Below are 20,972 nucleotides of genomic sequence, written 5' to 3'. Positions count from 1 at the left end.
TCATGGAGTGTTAACAATTTTATCTAAAACTGATATTTGGATAACTGTTAGGAGGTTTTTTTGTTTTTCTTTTTAAATCACTTTAGCTCCATTGGAATTTTTTTAGCCTAGAGGAACTCCTAAGAGTTAAAGCTTTGGTTCTTAGTAAAATTTGGGAAGGAAGCTTAGAAGGATAACCTTGTCAGTGTAGACTCCATAGTTTCATACAGAGAAACTTAACTGAACAAAAGCTTTTAACAGGAATTTCCTAGTCCCCCCCCCCCCATTGATGGTAGTGACTAACTTGCCCCATAGCAGAATTTGGTCTGTTCAGCTGCTGTAGGGCTGTAACACACATGCCCTAGGGCTGTGCTAAAGGGCCATTCCAGTTCAATTCACCCTTGCACTTTTGCAGAATGCATGGTACTAGCAACCCACAGCATGAGTAAAATGCAACCTGCAATCTGAACTGCCACATTGCACTGTGGAACATTTCAGCCAGGGAGAGCACCAATATCAGTTTAAGTAGTGAAGGAATAATACAGGTATACTAGCTGACCCCGCACGGAGCATCTGTATGGTAGTGAACTGAGACTGTTGCATCCCCCCCTCTCTCCTCCCACAACTCACTCACTCTCCCCCTCACAACTTACTCTCTCTCTCCCCCACCAGAACTCTCTGTCTCTCTCTCCTCCCACAGCACTCTCTCTCCTCCCACAACTCTCTCTTCTCCCCACAACTCTCTCTCTCTCTTCTCCCCACAACTCGCTCTCTCTCCCTCCCACAACTCTCCCTCTCCTCCCACAACTCTCTCTGTCTGTCTGTCTCCCCCACAACTCTCTCTCCCCCCCACAACTCTCTTGCCCCCACAACTCTCTCTCTCTCTCTCTCTCTCCCACAACTCTTTCTCCCCCTCACCTCTCTCCCTCAACTCTCTCTCCCCCCACAACTCTCTCTATCGCTCTCCCCCACAACTCTCTCTCTCTCTCGCTTCTCCCCCACAACTCTCTCCCCCCACTCTCTCTCCCCCCACAACTCCCCCCCCCACAAATCTCTGTCTCTCTCTCCTCGCACAACTCTCTCTCTGTCTCTGAGCACCTGCAGCTCCGGCTGGCCCAGCCACCCTCACTGTTTCCCCCCTACACACACACGCCTGCATGCCTGGCTTTCTGGCTGGCTGCCCTCCTCCCCGAGCGTTCCCCTTGGCCACTTCTCCTCGACCTGGTAGCGGCTGCTTTACCTCGGCCCACTGGCGGCCACTTTGCTTTGCCCCGCCAGCCGGCCCGGCAGCAGCCACTTCTTCTCAGCCCACCAGCTGGCCATGCAACAGCCGATTCTTTTCTTCGCGCAGCTCTTGCGAGTGGTGCCACCACTCTTGCAAGAGGTTGCCACGCAAGATACTTGTTGGATGCTGTTAGTAATTACATTAGTAGTTGAACTATTTCATATTATTACCTGGGTTACTGAAAGACCTATATGCCCTGAGAGGAAGACAAGAAAGGAGGCACCCATGGCAGGGGAGAGCATAAAACTGGCTCCCAGAGAGACCAGCTCTGGCCTGTGAGGACCATTGGGGCATCCTCTCCCCCACCTTCCCAGGAGTACTGAAAGACCTCTGTGTCCTGAGAGGAAGGCAAGAAAGGAGGTGCCCAGGTCTGGGAGCTCTTGTCCTCAGCTCCTGAAAAGACCATAAGTGGCCTGAGATAACAATACTTTGTAATTCTTATGTAACACTGCTTTGGGTGCATTTGTTGAGGCAGAAAAGCAGTATAAAAATGCAAGAAACAAAATAATAATATTCTTTTCCACAAAATCTTTTCATAGAATCCTAACTTTTAGACTGGGAAAGGACCTTGGAGTCTTTTAATTCAGCTCCCTGCTCACTGCATGAAACTGCTAATTATATATCATTATAACTGTGCTATAAGCCATTTAAAGTCCTACATCACTGCTAGTAGCAATGTTCATGATTCTGGAGGAACTTAGCTAGCAAAACACAGTCATATACTTAGCACCTGCAAAATTTCTTGAGAGTTGTATTTCATTTCTATGAAATTCTTTAGGTCAGGTTCATAACAAGGAATAAGCTATCACCTTCCCATATGAACTAGTATGCTTGAATAGTTTTGCTTATCTCATTTCATGTTGCTTTTGTTCCATAGCATACTTAGAAAGGAACTATTTTGTATTCTTTATATTAGGAAGTTCAGGGGAAATGTCTTGCTTCCTTCTTATTTATCAGAAATCCACTAGGAGTGGATGTATCTAGAATCAAGTTACCCCTAGAGATGAACTCAAGTTTTACTGTGACTAAATTGGGAAATGATGATAGGAGACTGCTATGATTAGAATGTGTTTGGGAAATGATATTAAGAAGCAAAAGAGTACTTCTTGAGATAGGACCTGGCATCCTTTTGTGGAGTATGAGTGAGGTCATCCCTTCCTCTCCTTCATGACAATAATGCTTAACATGAACTTCATTCTCCATGTGAATGAATGCCCCTCAGTGTAGAGGTCTTGTTGACATGAATCTTTCCTCTCCCCCCCCCACCTCTTTCAAGGGGAAAAGTCATGTGAATTTGATACTGTCTGGCATTTAAGTACAGCGTTCTGTCCACATTGAGTGTTATTGCTATGGTGAAGAGTAGAGTGAACTTACCTGCCATCATGTGACCACAGTACTGCCCTTTCCTTATGTATAAAAATTCTTCCACATGCATGTACACTATACTCCAGGCTGCCAATCACGGAAGTGCCTACAATTACAGGGTTCCCCTTTGTAGACAATGCTACCATTTCCATGAGCAGTGTGACAAGGGAGATGAGTGACATGCCAGGGCGGGTCTTCCAACCTGCTTTCAGCACTTGTGAGCATGTTGAGCAGCATTGTTTTAAAACCTGAATAGGGCTATTAAGTACTTTGAAAGCCAATCCAGAAGCAGACCTTGTCTTATTTATCAGACCAGTATGAACCCCTGAAGCCTACTTGTGAGGACATCAGATGGAAAAAAAGAAACTCTTCCCATTCCCTCCCTCTGTCCCATATCTTGGGAGATATGTGAGATGTAGGATTTGCAAAAAAATCTCAAAATAATATATCTGAAGAGAATTCCAGTTTTGTTTCCAAGGAGAAACATCTGAGAAATTTCAAGAAAGCTAAAAGTGATTTCCCGGGGGGGTTCTATATCATCCTAGGGAAAATGCAAGACCCTTTCCCCTTCCATTGCCCTTCCTGTTTCCTGCCATGCTTCCTATTCCACAGTCTCTTCAGGTTTCTCCTTGTGCTGCTTATGTAGACGTGTTGCACAGAAAGATCCAGTGTCATTGCTGCCATTCAGTCCATGAGCTCTTCAGTCATTTTGGCTTATGGTGGAGCATTACTGTCCTGTTTCAGGACTGTGGCCTTCTGTCAGTTCATGACCTACAGAGTTTGGGCCACCACACACTAATCTCAGCTTTTTTTGTACAATACAAAAAAGTAGGATTTTATACAGTACTATGTCATCAAAAGGTAACCAACCATGCAATTTTGCTTTCTTGAAGACCTGGATGATCTCTTTGCCCATACACGTGGCAAATTGTTACTTTATCTTTAATAATGGCTGTGTTCTTTTTAAAGTGTGTCCTTTCTTCTCCTTTTCAGCTCCTTGTGGCTATAACGTCACATCTCAGAATGGCACTGTGTATTCCCCAGGATTTCCAGATGAATACCCAAATTCAAAAGATTGTATGTGGCTTATTACTGTACCCCAAGGCCATGGAATCTATATAAATTTCACCTTACTCCAAACAGAACTAGTGAATGACTACATTGCAGTTTGGTATGTGAGCGTTTATTATCATGCATACAGATATTTGCTTTCAATGATATCAGCTTATAACTGTACCCACAATCCAAAGAGCTTTGCAAACTTTGTGTGTCCAGCAGATTTTGTTAATAGTAAATTGCCATTCTTCTAGGGAAATCAGTTTAGAATCATAAAGAAATTTCAGAAGCAGCTTGTGAGAAAGTTCACAAGCTAACAAAAGCTTGTGATCTAGGTGCATTTCTTTGTTCCAAAGCATTTCCCACTTGAAATTCCTCCCCATATGAAGGCTATTAGAGTACAAGAGGATTCTATCATGTTTGTTTGTTATGCAGCTGCTTCTCATCCTGTTGAATGGGAAGCAGGTTTGTGAGTGAGCTAGCTGATGAGGTTACTTCACGTGCAAGATCCATTACCTAAAATCTGTTCTATTTGATTGCTTTAAAGAGATAAGGTAAGACAAGTAGGTTGGAGCAGGTAGGCATTCATTCTGATTTATAGGATTATGACAGAATGATCATGGGATACAGGTGGACCTCCTCACATGCTGTCCCAACACATGCAGTTTCACATTTCCGTGATAACGCAATGTAAACCTGACCTTGGTATACATAATGGTATATAAATGGTTAAAATCCATGTATCTGCAGTTCTTAGGTGGCCAGTAATGACCTCCAAGGTAATTTCCAGCCACCATTTTGTTGAAAGGAGCCATTTTGTAGCCCATTTGTTTTGTTTGTTTGTTTGTTTTTTAAAAATTCCTGTGAATTTTCATGGTAAATTGGGGTGGGGGTGGGTTGCTGCACAACTGGAGATCTACAGAGCATGGTATGGAATTTTATTTCTATAATTTCTGCCTTTTAAAGTAATTTTTAGCATTTTTCTCCTCCAGGAACCTAGCCCCCCAATCTCCATTGATTCAATGTCGTTATCTGTGGTTCTGTTATCTGTGGTTGTAGCTGAGGATGGAATCTCCACAAATAACGAGGCCCACCTGTAGTTTATATTATTATACAAGTATTACATCTTGCCCCAACTGATTGGATACGAGTGTTCTGTATGTGTGTTCATTGCATTTTTTTTTTGTACCGCCAAATATTCAACTGTATGATACACTACATTTTTTTGTTGCATTAGCAACTTAAATTACAATGCTTTCAGTTGTCCGGGGAACTACTTGGGTAGTAACTATCCCAGAGGCAAATGTTTTGCTATCCATCTGCCAACCCAAATGTTGAGTCCTAGAAATGCCACTGCCATTTAGAGCTGTCTGCCTGGCAATATGCGTTGAATTTTTCAAGTCCCTGTTTTCTCATAGCCTGCATTTTTAGAAGGATTATATTGCTGATCTGCTAGTCAGTTTGCCTTTGAAATATACACTGTCCTTTTCCTGAGTTTATATCAAAAGGATTAAAACCACTGGGAAGATCTCAACAGCTTATGTCTTTTGCACTAAAAAGCTGTTGATATTTTTGTTGTTACAGAAGAGTGCTTTAAAGTGCCATCTTAATATCTGCTCCCTTATAGACACCTCACTGACCAAGTCAGCTCTTTCATTGATAAAATGAAGTTCTGTGAATGCTTTCAGGAAGGCTAGAAAAATCCCCAGGTGCCTGGCAGCCCAGACGCTTAATAATTTCATACCGGTGCTTACCTACTAATTTGAAATATGTTTTTCTAGCCTTTGTGTGGCAATGTAGAAAACAGACTTCATGACAAAATCTGTCATTAAACATAAACTGGAATAATGGTAACACTTTTGCTACTGTTCAGGAGCGTAACTATAATAGGGCAAGGGGAGACAGTAGTCTGGGGGCCCACTGCCTTGGCCCTCCCCCCGAGGCAAGTCACATGACTGGCTCCCTTAGCCGCACACCCGCCCGGGCTTCCTTCAGTTGTATTCATCCTCCCAAACTGATGTGAGTGTTAAGACCTGGAGCTACCAGAACAGCATGTCTTTCTCTAGTACCATTAAATGACTTGTATCGTCCACAATTTACAAAACCCTATTAAAAATAGTTTAGGGTGATGTTCTATTGTGGCACATTGTGTGTGTGTGTGTGTGTGTGTATGCTTTTTGTCACCACTATTCCGCCTCATTTAAGATTTCTTCACTCCATGAGCTAAGCTTCAGTGAGGGGGGGCATTTTAAAATATTGTGTCTGAGCCCACTCCAACCTTGCTACGCCCCTGCTACTGTTGCTGATAGCAGTGAAGCCTTTCAAAGACCGTAGTTGAAATCTAGAAGTTTTATTGTTTATAACTTCTTAAAACTGAATATTTGGGAAGAAAGATAACATTTTTAGCATGTTGCTTTTTCTTATCTACTCTAGCAAAAAGGATGCACAATTGTTCAAATCCAGTTACGAAGGTCTACACACATAAACAAGTTTTGGAACATGAAGCACTTGCTTGATTAGAAACTGTGGGCATATATTAAATGCACAATCAAATGTACATTAGAATTATGAGTGTGGCCTCTTCTCTATCTGTATCCATTGCTTTCAATTGGATACATACATGTATTTGAATATGCAGCCCCACCCTTCTCCAAGGGCCATTAAGTAGTCTGCTCCTTCAGTTATGTTGTTTTGGAGAAGGTGATCAAAATATACCCAGTCCAGCCACAGTTTCAGGTAGTAGAGCTCTCATGGAGCTCCTGCTGAAAGGACATCATCAACAACAAAATGAGAGAGAGAAATGTATCGTTGTTTTGTAGGTGTGTGTTTGTCTTAAACTCTCCTTTAGAAGCTGTCCTCAGGACAGAATTTTATAAGAGATCTAGTGAACTGTGTATGTTAGCGAATTCAATTATATGAGCCCTCTCCTGCAGTCTTATGTGGTGCAGCACAGGTTTACCTACTCAGTGAGAACTAGACTGGATAACGTACATTGATGTGACATTGAAAGATCTGTGATCAGAACTCCCCCCTTTTAATTGCAATTAAAAGTGGGCTCTTGAATCATATCAGAACTGCAGTACTCTGCAGTGGTGGAGCTAGCAGTATCCTACTGTGTTTTCTAAACATGGGTCCCCAGGGGCACAATTATAGGTGCTCATTCACATCTGCCACACAGACCTCCACTTTACCACTGCTGCCACCACCACTGTGCTCCCCCACCCTGCGGCCCGCCCATGTCACTGCACTCCTGCTGCCCTTGGTATCTGACTTGCAGAATGAGAGCAGCTTCATGAGCTACTGCTACCGTCACCATCAGCTCCGGTTCCTGCTCGTGCTACCAGCAATTCCTGGGCTGGTAGGAAAGGCAACAAACAGTGTGCCACACAGTAAAAAGCCTGCTGGGAAATGTGTGCCCACTGCCATTTCCCAGATGGCTTTTTGCATGCAGGTGCACAGTTTGTTTCCTCCAGTGTGGCAAGAGCTGGTAGCATGGGCAGAAACCAGAGGCAGGAACTGGAGAAACAGGTGGCGGCAGCAGTGGAGGAAGAGGAGAAGGTAGTGGGCACTGTTGGGGGAGTGGCTCTGTGGTGGTGGTGGCTGCTGCCACCATTCAAAAATAAAATGGGAAAAATTAGGCGCTGCAATAAATTGGAGTGGCGACATGTTCATTAACTGAACATGGGCCCCCTCTGGCCTCATTACACCACTGGCAGTGGGGCAAGAGGACTACCCCTTTGCCCCCATCCCATATTTCAAGTTAAACTCTAGATATAGCCATATGATTACTTGTACCCACTGGGCATATAGCAGCTCTGTGTCTGTGAGGAGAGTGATTTTAATCAGGAAAAAGGTACAGGGGAAAGAGTTAAACCCCTATCTCCAGCAGCATAGCTTCTGATCTCATCCTTCTCCCACTAGCTGCAATTAAATTCTTTTTAAAACTATAGGCGATCTTGTCATGCATCTCCTAATGTCGCGACCTGTTTGGCCATAAATTGCATTACTAAATTGAAGATTTCTAGGGACACAAGGAAGAGCTGGAAGCTTCCAGGTAAATCAAAATTCTCGGGTCATATTCTGGCACTTCTTGTCACATAATAACTTTTTAAAAAGCATGTCTAGAGCTGCATCAGACCTACAACAATCTTTCACAATGTGCACTGGATAAATCTGCTATGCTATGATAAAATATTCATTATTCTAAAAGTATGTGTTAAAAAAGCTATACAATAAAGTCTGTGATTCAAAGGTTAACTTGATTGCTATAAGACAGATCTGAAATAAATTAATTTCCAAGGTTTGTTATTTGTGAGAGGTAGTTCTGAACTAATGACAGGCTCAAGTGAGCAAATACTATTTTGATCTGAAAGTAATGGAAGGTCGGACAATAGATAAATGTTGAGAGTCTCTTACTAATCTCTTCTGTGTGATATGAGAACCCATCACAAATGCTGCATTATTTTGTTCAGATTAGGTAGGTGGACCTTGCTGTATTCTGCCAAACGATACTGAATACATTGAATTTCATTGTCTTTTTTTTAAATTTAAATGTCTGCACTTGATGGTGCAATCAGTATGACATCATACCATGTCCTTGTCTTGAAAAGATTTATTCAACAGGTTGAACATGTGAATTTGTGTGTGTGGTTTACTAAGTGTGTCCTTTGCATTTAGTTCCTTTGACTGAGATGGAACATCACATGTAGCAAGGCTGATCTTCACAATGAATAATAATGTTGTGAAGAACTGCACATAGATGAAATAACCATTTTTCTATAAATAGCGTTATGATGACCTAAACAGAAATAGTACAACATCTTACCTGTAAAATAAATGTTACTTGCACAGCTTTTCTAACCTTCTCTAAAAACAATCAGCCTTTCACATTGGAAAGGAATGTTCTTAATCACCTCCATAGATTTGAATACAAATGAGTTATCCCAAGTGACACTTGTTAGGATTAACCTGCCTTTTAAAAGATTTAAAATTCTGTCAAGAGAAAATAGAGTTAATTTCAGCCCTAATTATAAGGTTTTGCTAACATGGCTTTCTCGTTCTTGGTCCTCAGGGATGGCCCAGACCAAAATTCACCTCAGCTGGGTGTGTTCAGCGGGAATACAGCTCTTGAGACAGCTTATAGCTCAAGCAATCAAGTCCTCCTCAAGTTTCATAGTGATTTCTCCACTGGAGGGTTCTTTGTTCTCAATTTTCATGGTCAGTTTTCTTCTTCTTATCTTGCAAATAGTGTACAAGTCTGTGTGTGATAGGACAAGGCAGCATGTGGAGCTTGAAAAGGATATTTTCTGCCTACTGGTGTTAAAATAAACTAGTTTGGCTTAATTGGCATGATATTTTCATTTAATAAAAATCTCTAGAGTATCAGCCTTTATTATACACAGCAAAATGAATGTTTAATGTTTAATATTGAGTTACTTAGGTTTTTAGAAGACATTTTAATGGAAAAATTCTGGCCCATTTAGCCCAGGCCATGCACTGCTCAGTAAGTCCTAGGGACTTTTTGGTATTAAGGGAACACAGTGGTAGTCTAATCTCCCATCAAGAATTTTTCAGTTGCTTAGACATGGGATATTTTCTCACTTGGAGCTTTTGAACTACTTCTGCACTGAGATATATAATTAAGAGCAAAGACCAAAAGAGGGAAAGGTTAACTAGCAAAGGATTTCTAAAGGTTCTGTATGTGTTTATTTAGAATTCTTGTTATTCATTTTGGTTTCATCATCATTCCTTGTAGAAGAAACAGCTTTAATTTTAAGGAAAGTGGCCAGACTACTCGCTATGAAATATTGTTGTGAGTGGCAAGGAAGGTAGTACAAAGAAGGGCTGTGTGCATCGTGTGCAGGTTGATTGTCTTTGCTTTTCACAATGAATGCACTTTCTTAAAATTTATTACTGTATAGTCAGAACGTCTTACTACAATTCAGTCAATGCTCTCTAGTAACTGTGCTCCAGATTGCTGCACTTGGGTATGATACAGGTTCGTTGCAGACCCTTCATAGCTCATGTAGTAGCTGCAAATTGCATGTTTCAGTGGTTGTGCAATAATAATAATAATTTTTAAATTGAACACATTTTTATACCGCCCAAAACGCAAGTTCTCTGGGAGGTTTACAACAAAACAATAAAAACAACCAATAAAAAGATTAAAACATTTCAACAATTAACACTTAAAATGTTAAAACTATTAAAACACAATTAAAACAATATCTAATTAAAAGCTTGGGTGAACAAATGTGACTTGACTGCCTTTTTAAAAGTTGTAAGAGAAGAGGAGGCTCTTATTTCAGCAGAAAGGGTGTTCCAAAGCCTTGGGGCAGCAATGGAGAAGGCCTGTCCCCGAATAGCCACCAGATGAGCTGGTGGCAACTGTGGATGAACCTCTCCAGATGATCTCAATGGGTGGTGTGCTTCATAGCAAAGAAGACATTCTCTTATAATGCCTGTAAACATGTGGCGGCTTATTCCTGGCTGGGAATTTTTGTTCTAGCCAGTAGGGATGTGCATGAATTTATTTTTTTTATTTGATTTGTACCTGAATTGAATCACCTCGGATTTGTTTTGGGTCCGAATCACCCCAGATTGGATTTGTACCTGAATTTTCTGAATCCGAATCAATCGGGGCAAAAAAATGGGTTATGGGAGCAAAAGAGTGGGATAGGTGGTAGTGCCCAGTGGGTGGAATCCACCACAACCCACTCTGGGACACCCTGGTGCCCCGCACGTGGAGCTATAAGACTGCTGAAATCCCCATTATTCCCTGTGGGAAAAAGCTTAAGGATACACCAACTTCCAGTTTTGTTTTGTTTTTTAAATCACCCAATTTCTTTGAAATGTGTGTGGTAGCTTCCACCCATTGGGCACTACTACCCAACCCCATTTTGGCCACAAAATGGAGGTCCGAATCTCTGAATTTGGGGGGTCCGATCTGGGGCAATTTGTTTTGTGCCCGAATCTGGGCAACTGAGGACAGGGGTGATTTGTTCTGTCTACAAATCACCCAAATCAGCCAGATTCTAGTACAAATCATTTTGTACCAGAATCGAGTCACACATCCCTGCTAGCCAGTCATTAGCAGCAACTAGCATTTGTTTCATGGTCTGTGGGCTGTGTGCACTTCAAGAATGGCTGTGCTAACACTGGAAAGTGTGACATCCACATAGTGAAGCTGAATTATAGATTGCACCAAATCAAATGTATAGATCCAAAAATCCAAAAAACTGGAACTGCAGAATTTCCTTGCCCTTTCCTCCATGCTGTAGCCCCTGTGCCCTCTCCCAAAAGCCAGTTCTGAGAGTTAAGGAATGGTGTGTGGTGTGGTACAGAGGGGTTACAGAAATCATTAATCCCATCCCCCCCTCCAAATTGTGGGAACAGAAGTACCTTCTAATTACACTTGGATTCCTTTGGATTGAACTGATGTCCAGACGAATGAAGCACTTGCAGAATTATGTTGCACTAGCTAATTGTGGTAAGTCTGGCACAAACATGTTTGCTTTTGCTCAATAAGGTGTGCAACCTGTGGCATGCCTAATATTTTGCAGGGGAATTTAGTGCAGTTTTGATCATACATATTACTTCACACAACTACTCAATTTTATTGCACCAGCACAACTGGGTTCATTGTGCAAGCACTTTGTTAGTCTGGATGTCACCCAGAATATTTACCTTTGAGTTCTATGAAAAGTTTCAGATCAAAGGTGTGCCTTATTATATGAGTGTGTGTGTGTGTGTGTGTGTGTGTGTGTGTGTGTGTATCATGTACTAGGCATATGCACCAGGAAAAATGTTGGATCCGACCAACACAACAGAAAAATTGTTAAGAGGGCCAACATGTTCCTCAACCCCTGCCACTGTTGAAGTCGGGTCAGATTGGACCCAAGATTTCTCCATTTTTTGGACTCTTCCCCAATTCCCACTCCCCTTTTCCTGTCCTCCCTCCTTTACCTGGACTCAATGACACAACATGTTTTGAAGGATGTTGGCTGGAGCCATAGCTGTACCCCTTTGAAAATAACTATATGCCCTACAATGTAGTACACCACCCAAGGTGGTCTTCCTAAGGATCCTGATGAAAAACATGGATGTTGAAAACAGAAGTGGGAAGGGAAAAGTATCCAGGCTTCTGGTTCCACTCTTCAGAAGAGGATGTTGTGGAACTATCCAGCTGCACACTTCTATTATCTACACAAATGATTATGTTCAGGCACACGTTTTTAAACATGTATTTAGATTTTTGAGAAGGTTTGTAACCATTCTGATATCAATGTCATTATGTTAGTGCCTTTACTCCCTTGCTAACTGAGCAAAGAAGCAAATTTTAAAGTGGTAACTTTTATATTTAGCAGAGGAGTAATAATTGTTCATGTTCAACTCACCACAGCATCACTCCTAGTGATTGCTGTTGATATCTGCTTTGTGAGCAGATTAGATTGTGAGTCCCTTTGGGACAGGGAACCATTTTATTATTCTCATTTTGTCTTTTCCTATATTAACTGCTTTGATAATATTTATTTTTGCTGAAAGTCAGTATATTATTATTCTACAACACAACATAATGGTTTCATATAACCAGTGAGCTATGAATAGGAGCTTCACTTGGAGTTCATGTATGTAATTGACTTTAGGACCACAAATTCTAATATTCTAATTTTCAAACTGGTCCTTATGTGGTTTTGCTTAATTTTTCAGCATATCAGCTTAAGAAGTGCCAGCCTCCACCAGCAGTTCCGCAGGCTGAAATGTTTACAGAAGATGATGATTTCGAAATAGGTAAAAATTGATTTCTGTGTTAATGTAACTACATACCTGTACTTTGTTCAGACCTTTATCTAAATATTATAGATACACTTGAAATAAACTCTTTTATTTATAATTGTGATAATAAGTAACATGTTTCTAATGCTGAGATCTCTGTACCTTCAGCCTAAACACAGAGGTTTAACTGACTGGATGCACTCCTGATATCCCTTTAGACCAGGGATTCTCAGTGTTGGTTCTCCAGATGTTATTGGACTTCAACTCCCATAATCCCCAACCAAAGGCCGCTGGGGCTGGGTATTATGGGAGCTGAAGTCCACTAATATCTGGGGACCCAACGTTGAAAATCCCTGCTTTAGACAGTGTATTCCTTGAAGCAGAATTTAGTAAATCAAAAGTGCCACCTGTGCTGACAATTAAAGCCACACAACACACTTTTAAATACATGTACAATTTAAGAAGGCTTGGAATTATTGAAAACATTTGGCCTCTTCCAGCATCATATTTTTACATTCTTAGGATGGCTTGGATGATTCTTTGCCCAACCAGCCCACCCCATGTGAAAAAGATGTGGTCATACCTCCATCCACAATATATCACTCCTTAATTATGCACAAGTACAGTTAAACTAAGTTTCCTCTTTAAACATAGTCCAACCACCCAGAGACGAAAGTTTGGGTGGTATATAAATGTGATGAATGAATGAATGAATGAATGAATGAATGAATGAATGAATAAATACTACTTTAAAGTTGTATTGGGACAGTGTGTAGAGGAAACAGTTTTGAATGAACCATCACCTCTCCACACACTACAATTAAGGAAAGGGTGTGCTGTGGGGAAGGATGTGTATGCTCATGGTGTGCTCCTATCTTTATCACATGGGTAGGCTCTTGGGCAAAGTATTTTGAATATGGCACAATATTTTAAAAATATGACCAAGAATTTAAAATATGGTGCTAGAAGAGACATAGGCCTTTTCCATATCCAATGCGTTCTTCCTTTAACTAGAGATTAGGGGTTGGATCCAGATCACCATGAGCAGCAGAAGAAAATGTATTGGTATTGTTCCATGTAGTTCACTCACTATTAGACTTCTCACAATGCAGTATCAGAGTATAATGGGTGACTGTTATACTTGGAAAAGCAAGGTGAAAAATAAAAATATAGGCTGTCGCATATAAACTCTAATGGGCCGAAGGATATTGTAGAACTGGAAAAGGTGCAGAAGAGGGCAGCCAAGATGATCGGGGCCTAGAGCACCTTCCTTATGAGGCAGGACTACAACACCTGGGGCTTTTTAGTTTAGAAAAAAGACAACTGTGGTGAGACATGATAGAGGTCTATACAATCATGCATGGTGTGGAGAAAGTGGATAGAGAGAAATTCTTCTCCCTCTCCCATAACACTAGAACCAGGGGTCATCCCATGAAATTTATTGCCAGGAAATTTAGGACCAACACACGGAAGTAATTTTTCACACAATGTATAACCCACATGTGGAATTCTCTGCCACAAGATGTGGTGACATCCAACAACCTGGATGGCTTTAAGAGGGGTTTGGATAACTTCATGGAGGAGAGGTCTATCAATGGCTACTGGTCGGAGGACTATAGGCTACCTCCGGCTTCAAAGGCAGGATGCCTCTGAATACCAATTTCAGGGGAGTAACAGCAGGAAAGAGGGCTTGCCCTCAACTCCTGCCTGTAGGCTTCCAGCAGCATCTGGTTGGCTACTGTGTGCAACAGGATGCTGGACTAGATGGGCCCTGGGCCTGATCCAGCAGAGCTGTTCTTATGTTATTATATTAAACATGACTGTGCAAAGTCTTGTGCCAATGGAAAAAACTGACCTGGATTTGGGGACACTTTTTTCACACAGCACTCTGCTGCTGGGCAGCTCTTCCATAAGGTGTTTTCTGCTGATGGAACAGTACCTTTGGAATTGGCGTCCAGCATAATTGCTTAGCTTACACACATGTCTATTAAAAACTGGGCATCATTTGTGACTGTGCTTCAGAGTTCTTTCCTTCTTCTTCCTGATTTATATTATTGGACAGACTTTCTTTACAGTCATATCTGAATTCCTTCAGTTTTTAATTTCCAGCAGTTAGTACCTAGAGTCTGTAGCTCTTCTGCCTGGAAGGCTGTGTGTGGGTGTGTGTGCACACACCTTTTTAGTGATGGCACCTGATCTATAAAACTGCCTTCCCAGTTTCACTGGGAAGTTCATCTCGTACCTTTGTCTATCAGGGCAAATAACAGCTTTGTGGGGCTGGCGGGCAATTTTCCAACAGGAAAGAGAAAAACAACACCAGAAGAAAAGGTTAACTTCCCCTCCCATTGTGCCACAGACCCACTCCAGGTTGCGTCATCTTGCGATTTTTTTTTTGGTTGAAGCTTTGTTGCAAAAGGTGGGGTAGAAATACCATAAATAAAAATAATAGTAACATTCATGTATGCATTATTAACTATTCCAGGAGACTTTGCCAAATACAAGTGCCATCCTGGCTATACCTTGGTTGGAAGTGACATGATGTTCTGTAAACTTAAAGCACAACTCCAGTTTGAAGGTTCTCCTCCATCTTGTGAAGGTATGTATGTAGCAACTGTAGTTCAGCATTAGGACAGCATCCAGGGTAAGCTGTGATGACTAAGTCCCTTTGGAAGTAATAGGACTTTAGTTAGTTACTAACTAATCACCTTGATTTCAATGGTGCTTAATCATGACTTACTAGTCTGGATGCTGCCCAAGTTTTCATTTGTCATATTTCATGTTAAAATTTGGTATAAATAAGTATAGGAAGTAATGTGAAAATACTGAAACTTGTTCTTTGTAAAAGGTGTATTCATTTATTTATTTATTTTAAAAAAATCAGAGTCTTGATGCAGTAATCACAAGTCTTGATGCAGTAATCTTCAAAAACATGTTTTCACGAAAAGATGTCTCATCAGCGTAATGAGATGAGTTATACTGTATTTCTGTTTGTTGAATGTAGAAGGGGGAAGTGCCAGTTGCAGGGGAGTAAGAGCAGGAGGGAGAGCATGCCCTCAACTCCTGCCTGTAGGCTTCCAGCGGCATCCAGTGGGTCACTGTGCGAAACAGGATGCTGGACTAGATGGACCTGATCCGGAGGGGCTGTTCTTAGGTTCTTATGCATGGATTGATGTGCATCAAAAGTGCGTGATGGGGAAAGTGCATGAATGACGGAACTAGGATAGCGTCATGCATGCAAAATTCTTCAATTATTTCCATTGCTCTGTGTCCATAGATAAATATGTCAGAGTTTTAATCTATAAGAAACTGGGAAATATTTTAACGTTGGAGAATCAAACTTCAGAATGATTTGGGAACAAACAGCAGAGAGAACAAAACACTGTGCTCATAGTACATTCTACAAATGTCAGAACTAAAATAATTTGGAGGTAGTTGTAAACTAAACAGAGAGTATGACATAATTCTTGCTTTCTCACTGATAGCAGAGGTCTTTGTTTTGAAATACTTCCACTCTAAATAATGTGTAACAGTATAACAATAGACAGCATTGGTGCAGGAGAGTGAGCACACAGTCACATTTTTTACTTATGTAAAGGACAAAGCAAGTTCTGATTGCTGAGCAAGTATTAAATGGTGGAGATTCTGATTTCTATGGTATGCATGCTGGGGCTCCAATGTGTTCATGGGTCCCTACACACACCAGCTACTCATTTCTCATCTATAGGTTGGAACACTATATAGTATCACATAGGGCCAGTTCTCCCAATAGAGATGTGCACGGAACCTCGGAGGTGCGGTTTGACGCCAAGGGGGGTCTCGCTTTAAGGGCGGGGAGGTTGTACATACCCCTCCCGCTGATTTTCCCACTCTGGCGCTCCATTTTTCTACAAAGTTTTGGGGGCAGCAACATTCCTCCCTGTTGCCCCTGCCCCTGTCGTTAGAAGGAAATAGCGGAAGTACCTGCTGCGCATGTGCTCGCCACCGTGCGTGTCTGCTGCCGCCGCACATCCACCACACACATTGCATGTTGTGTGTGCATGTCACATGCGTGGCGGATGCATGTGCGGCGGTGGGCACATGCACGGTGGGTACTTCCGCTATTTCCTGCTAACGACGGGGGCAGGAGCGGCAGGGAGGAACGCTGCCACCCGCAAAATGCTGTAGAAAAACAGAGCGCCAGAGGGGGGAAAGCGGCAGGAGGGGTAAGTACAACCCCCCCACCCCGCCGCCCTTAAAGCGAGACACACACACATACCCGGTGCTGAACCGCTGGACTGGGCCATGTCCGAACTGGTTCAGAGGCCTCTAAAGTGGCCTCCAGACCAGTTTGGGCACATCCCTATCTCCCAAGCAAAATGCTGCTGAAAGCTGGGCAGAGGAGGAGGCGCACATGTTCCCAATAGTCTGTTGTTGAGGCAGTGAAAATGTTGGGCAGAGGTTCAGGAAGCAGTCGTGTGAGGAGTCAACAGTAGTTGGCCGGCACAGGAGCTGACTTCAGTGATCTTAGATTTGATCTAGGATGGAGGAGGTTGGCTGCCTGCAACAACCCCCTACAATTGTGCCTCGCACACTATTTCTTCATCCAGCATTTTCACTGTCCAAACGAGCGGGTGTTGGGAGCATGCTTATCTCATCTGCCCAACTTTTAGTGGCATTTTGATCATGAGAACCAGCCTACAGAGTTTTTAATCATTGCTGTGATGTTTGAGAGTTAGAATCAGGGAAGTGCAGCTCTATGATAAGACAAAGGAGCTTTTCTGACGTTAGGCATATTGAACATTTGGACTCCAGTACCTTCTGAGAACAGGTTCCTGGACACACGACAGCCCATTCAGAATACTTCTCAATATGGGTTTGAGAAGATGTAATGTCTTCAGCACTGTGACAGTACCTGTAGCAGCTCAAAGGAATACAGCCTTTTGAGAACATGTTTTCCCTATCAAAATGTTAATGCACATAATGAATAATCAAATTTCTTTTAATTAGTCTGCATCAGGGACAGCACAGAAGAACTAAACTACTGAGCCACAAGGGAAACATTTTCCCCCTAATGCTTTCCCCCATTGTTTCTGACAATATACAGTCTGAGTGTTAATACTGTGAATGTAAGGGAAATGCAAATCCACTATATAGACACACATTCCCAAAGATACATGTCCCTTTATAAAGGATTTTGCTACCTCTGGGTTATAACATCTCACTCTTAATGTTTCTTTCACCCACCAGATTATGTCATTTCTCTAAGAGATGTACTTAAAACTGGAAGTGCCACCACTTTCACAAAAGCAGCCACAGAGGGTGGGCAATAGTGATGAGGATTGCAATGTATAGGGAGGGGGATTAAGCTTGGAACTATTTTCCCTACAAAATTACCACTCCAGAGCTGCTATTTGCCCCCTCACCACTATCTGCAGCTTCCAGATTTAAGCATCCCGTCTTTTAAAAAAAAAACCGCTTAGGCAAATGTTCAGGCTCATTGTCATTTGCTGCTTGAGGTGAACAGCTACAAGCCATGATGACCACACTGAACCAGGCTCCACTCCTCGTCCCCCTTGCCATTTGGCCTCACCTGTTGGGGTATGCCGCCACTGCTGTCTGCATAGCATGTGTGAAGCAGTGTGGCGTGTGCCTCTAGGAACTCCAACTGGCCTCTGTTCCATGCTGCTCTATCAACACCAGCTTTCCCCCTCCTGCTGCCTCTTCCCTCCAGCCCCAAACTTGATGTGAGAAAGGGAGACTCTGTGTTTATGCAACAGCACTCGACACTGCCTCATACCTGCTATGCAAGCAGCCTACAGAGATGCCATGTGCCAACAGCTGTGGCCACCTGTGAGGAAGAAGAGGGGATGCACCAGGACCAGTGGTGCAGTGAAGCAGAGAGTGGGGTGCTTAAGGGCTACAAAGATTGGCAAGATGTCAGAATTGAGGTGGGGTGGCATCAACAGGCATGTAATTTGACACCTGCAGTGGAGGGAGGATGTCACATTTGGCATTCTATGATCCACTTGCCACTTGAATCCTTCTCCTCACCTGGCCTTATGAAGGAGCTACCCATGATGTGTAGGTTGCCACCAATGCCCTCTGTAAAGTGAAAGTTTCTGGCTTATGACTAAATCTAAAGTGGCTTGGCGCTTTCCCTTCTTTTCTTCCACATTACGATATGGGGTTAATGTGCTCCCATGCTTGACCTATGTGTCCAGGATTGCATGGGTAGGGAAGTGCTGTGTGAACTGGAAGCATTCATATATACCTGTGCATGCAGTTATATAGGAACATAGGAAGCTGTCTTATACCAAGTCAGACCATTGGTCCATTCGGCTCAGTATTATCTACACAGACTGGCAGCAGCTTCTTCAAGGTTGCAGGCAGGATTCTCTCTCGGCCCTATCTTGGAGATGCCCGGGAGGGAACTTGGAACCTTCTGCATGCAGATGCTCTTCCCAGAGCAGCCCCATCCCCTGAGGAGAATATCTTACAGTGCTCACATGTACAGGTGAAACTCGGAAAATTAGAATATCGTGCAAAAGTCTATTAATTTCAGTAATGCAAATTAAAAGGTGAAACTGATATATGAGACAGACGCATTACATGCAAAGCGAGATAAGTCAAGCCTTAATTTGTTATAATTGTGATGATTATGGCGTACAGCTCATGAAAACCCCAAATCCACAATCTCAGAAAATTAGAATATTACATGGAACCAAGAAGACAAGAATTGAAGAATAGAACAATATCGGACCTCTGAAAAGTATAAGCATGCTTATGTATTCAGCACTTGGTTTGGGCCCCTTTTGCAGCAATTACTGCCTCAGTGCGGCGTGGCATGGATGCTATCAGCCTGTGGCACTGATGAGGTATTATGGAAGACCAGGATGCTTCATTAGCGGCCTTCAGCAATTTTGCATTGTTTGGTCTCATGTCTCTCATCCTTCTCTTGGCAATGCCCCATAGATTCTCTGTGGGGTCAGGTCAGGCGAGTTTGCTGGCCAATCAAGCACAGTACACTGTATACTTTTCAGAGGTCCGATATTGTTCTATTCTTCAATCCTTGTCTTCTTGGTTCCATGTAATATTCTAATTTTCTGAGATTGTGGATTTGGGGTTTTCATGAGCTGTACGCCATGATCATCACAATTATAACAAATTAAGGCTTGACTTATCTTGCTTTGCATGTAATGCATCTGTCTCATATATCAGTTTCACCTTTTAATTTGCATTACTGAAATTAATGGACTTTTGCACGATATTCTAATTTTCCGAGTTTCACCTGTAGTCTCCTATTCAAATGTGAATCAGAGTGAACCCTGCTTAGCAAGGGGACAATTCATGCTTACTACCACAAGACCTGCTCTCCTCCTCAGCAATTGCTTCAATTCATATAATCATGGTGGCACTATTGAGCTACCATAACAATGGTAATCACTGTAGTCACACATATACTAATATACACAAATTCTGGTTCACTCATAAACTGCGTACCTCTTAAAAAAGAAAAGGAACAGCCATGGTGCATGTCTGGATAAGCCCTTGGTTTGCCAATAACTAAGACAAATTTTATTTCAGTGTAAAACTGGTAGAACTCCATTCCCCTGTGAGATATTCGGGAGAGTCTAAAATATATTCTATATTAAAAGTTCAATTTATTAAGCTGTCAAAGCTGTTGCTTCAAGTGTTTCCTCAAGCAAATTCTCCCACATAATTGCATTTATTTTTGTGGAATGCTGGTTCTTTTATCTAGAAAGTATCTTAGTGAGGATATTTTTTTGAATCTAAAGTTGTTTACATTTAGCTCATTGAAAGAACACCATTAGTTGAATGTTTGAAGCTCAGTAGAATCTAGCTTGTTAATTTATAGCACTCCTCCATTCAAAATATGTCTGCCAAGTACAGGAAAGAACAGAAAGAGACCACATGGAGGAGTGTCAAAAGAAGATGTCAGGAAGGAAATAGTATCCAATTGCCTTTGCTCTGCTCCACTAATGTGGGTTCTGACACCTCAACAAAAACATCTATTTAATAAGTGGAAATATATTGTTCTGTGACTTGCCTGCTTATTGTTCTTTTTTAACTGCAGAAGTATGTCTCCCCTGTTTTCCATGATGTCTTTGGGCCCTTTTTAGATAAGGGTTTCAATCAGTTCCAACTATTGTCTAGTCATTAGTAACTAACATGGTTTAAGATTGTAAACCCTTTTAGGACAAGGAACCATTTTCTCAAACTTTTTTCCTATGTAAACTGCTTTGAAAATCCATTTTGTTGAAAAGTAGTATATAAATATTGTTTAACAATAATGTCATAATTTTTGCAGTCAGACTTTTGGAATATTTCCATTCACTTCAATGCATCCCTTTCTTTTCAACCCTGTACTAACCTTTACATATTGCAGTGCATGTGTGCTTCTTCATACAATTCCCCACGCCCTCCTGTATTAATTTTCAATTTTCACAATCATACCTGCTCATTCATACTACTCCTATAAATCAGTTGCAAATAAGATTTCCCTCTGATGGGG

At 41.9% G+C, this 20,972-nt stretch overlaps 1 protein-coding gene across 9 annotated transcripts in view; it reads left to right on the top strand.

Annotated features, from left to right (window-relative positions):
- The window catches only part of CSMD1 (CUB and Sushi multiple domains 1), a 1,678,033-nt gene that overhangs the window by 1,529,566 nt on the left and 127,495 nt on the right, over nt 1-20,972 (top strand). For all 9 annotated transcript variants that reach the window (XM_053286225.1, XM_053286224.1, XM_053286226.1 and 6 more), the window contains 4 exons: nt 3,623-3,800; nt 8,757-8,902; nt 12,395-12,475; nt 14,943-15,056. In XM_053286225.1, the coding sequence (XP_053142200.1) occupies nt 3,623-3,800; nt 8,757-8,902; nt 12,395-12,475; nt 14,943-15,056 (519 nt within the window). The remainder of the gene's footprint in view (nt 1-3,622; nt 3,801-8,756; nt 8,903-12,394; nt 12,476-14,942; nt 15,057-20,972) is intronic.

The sequence above is a fragment of the Hemicordylus capensis genome, chromosome 1 (genome assembly GCF_027244095.1).
Source record: "Hemicordylus capensis ecotype Gifberg chromosome 1, rHemCap1.1.pri, whole genome shotgun sequence".
In the NCBI taxonomy this organism is placed as follows: Eukaryota; Metazoa; Chordata; class Lepidosauria; order Squamata; family Cordylidae; genus Hemicordylus; species Hemicordylus capensis.
This window is presented reverse-complemented; position numbering and strand designations above follow the sequence as displayed.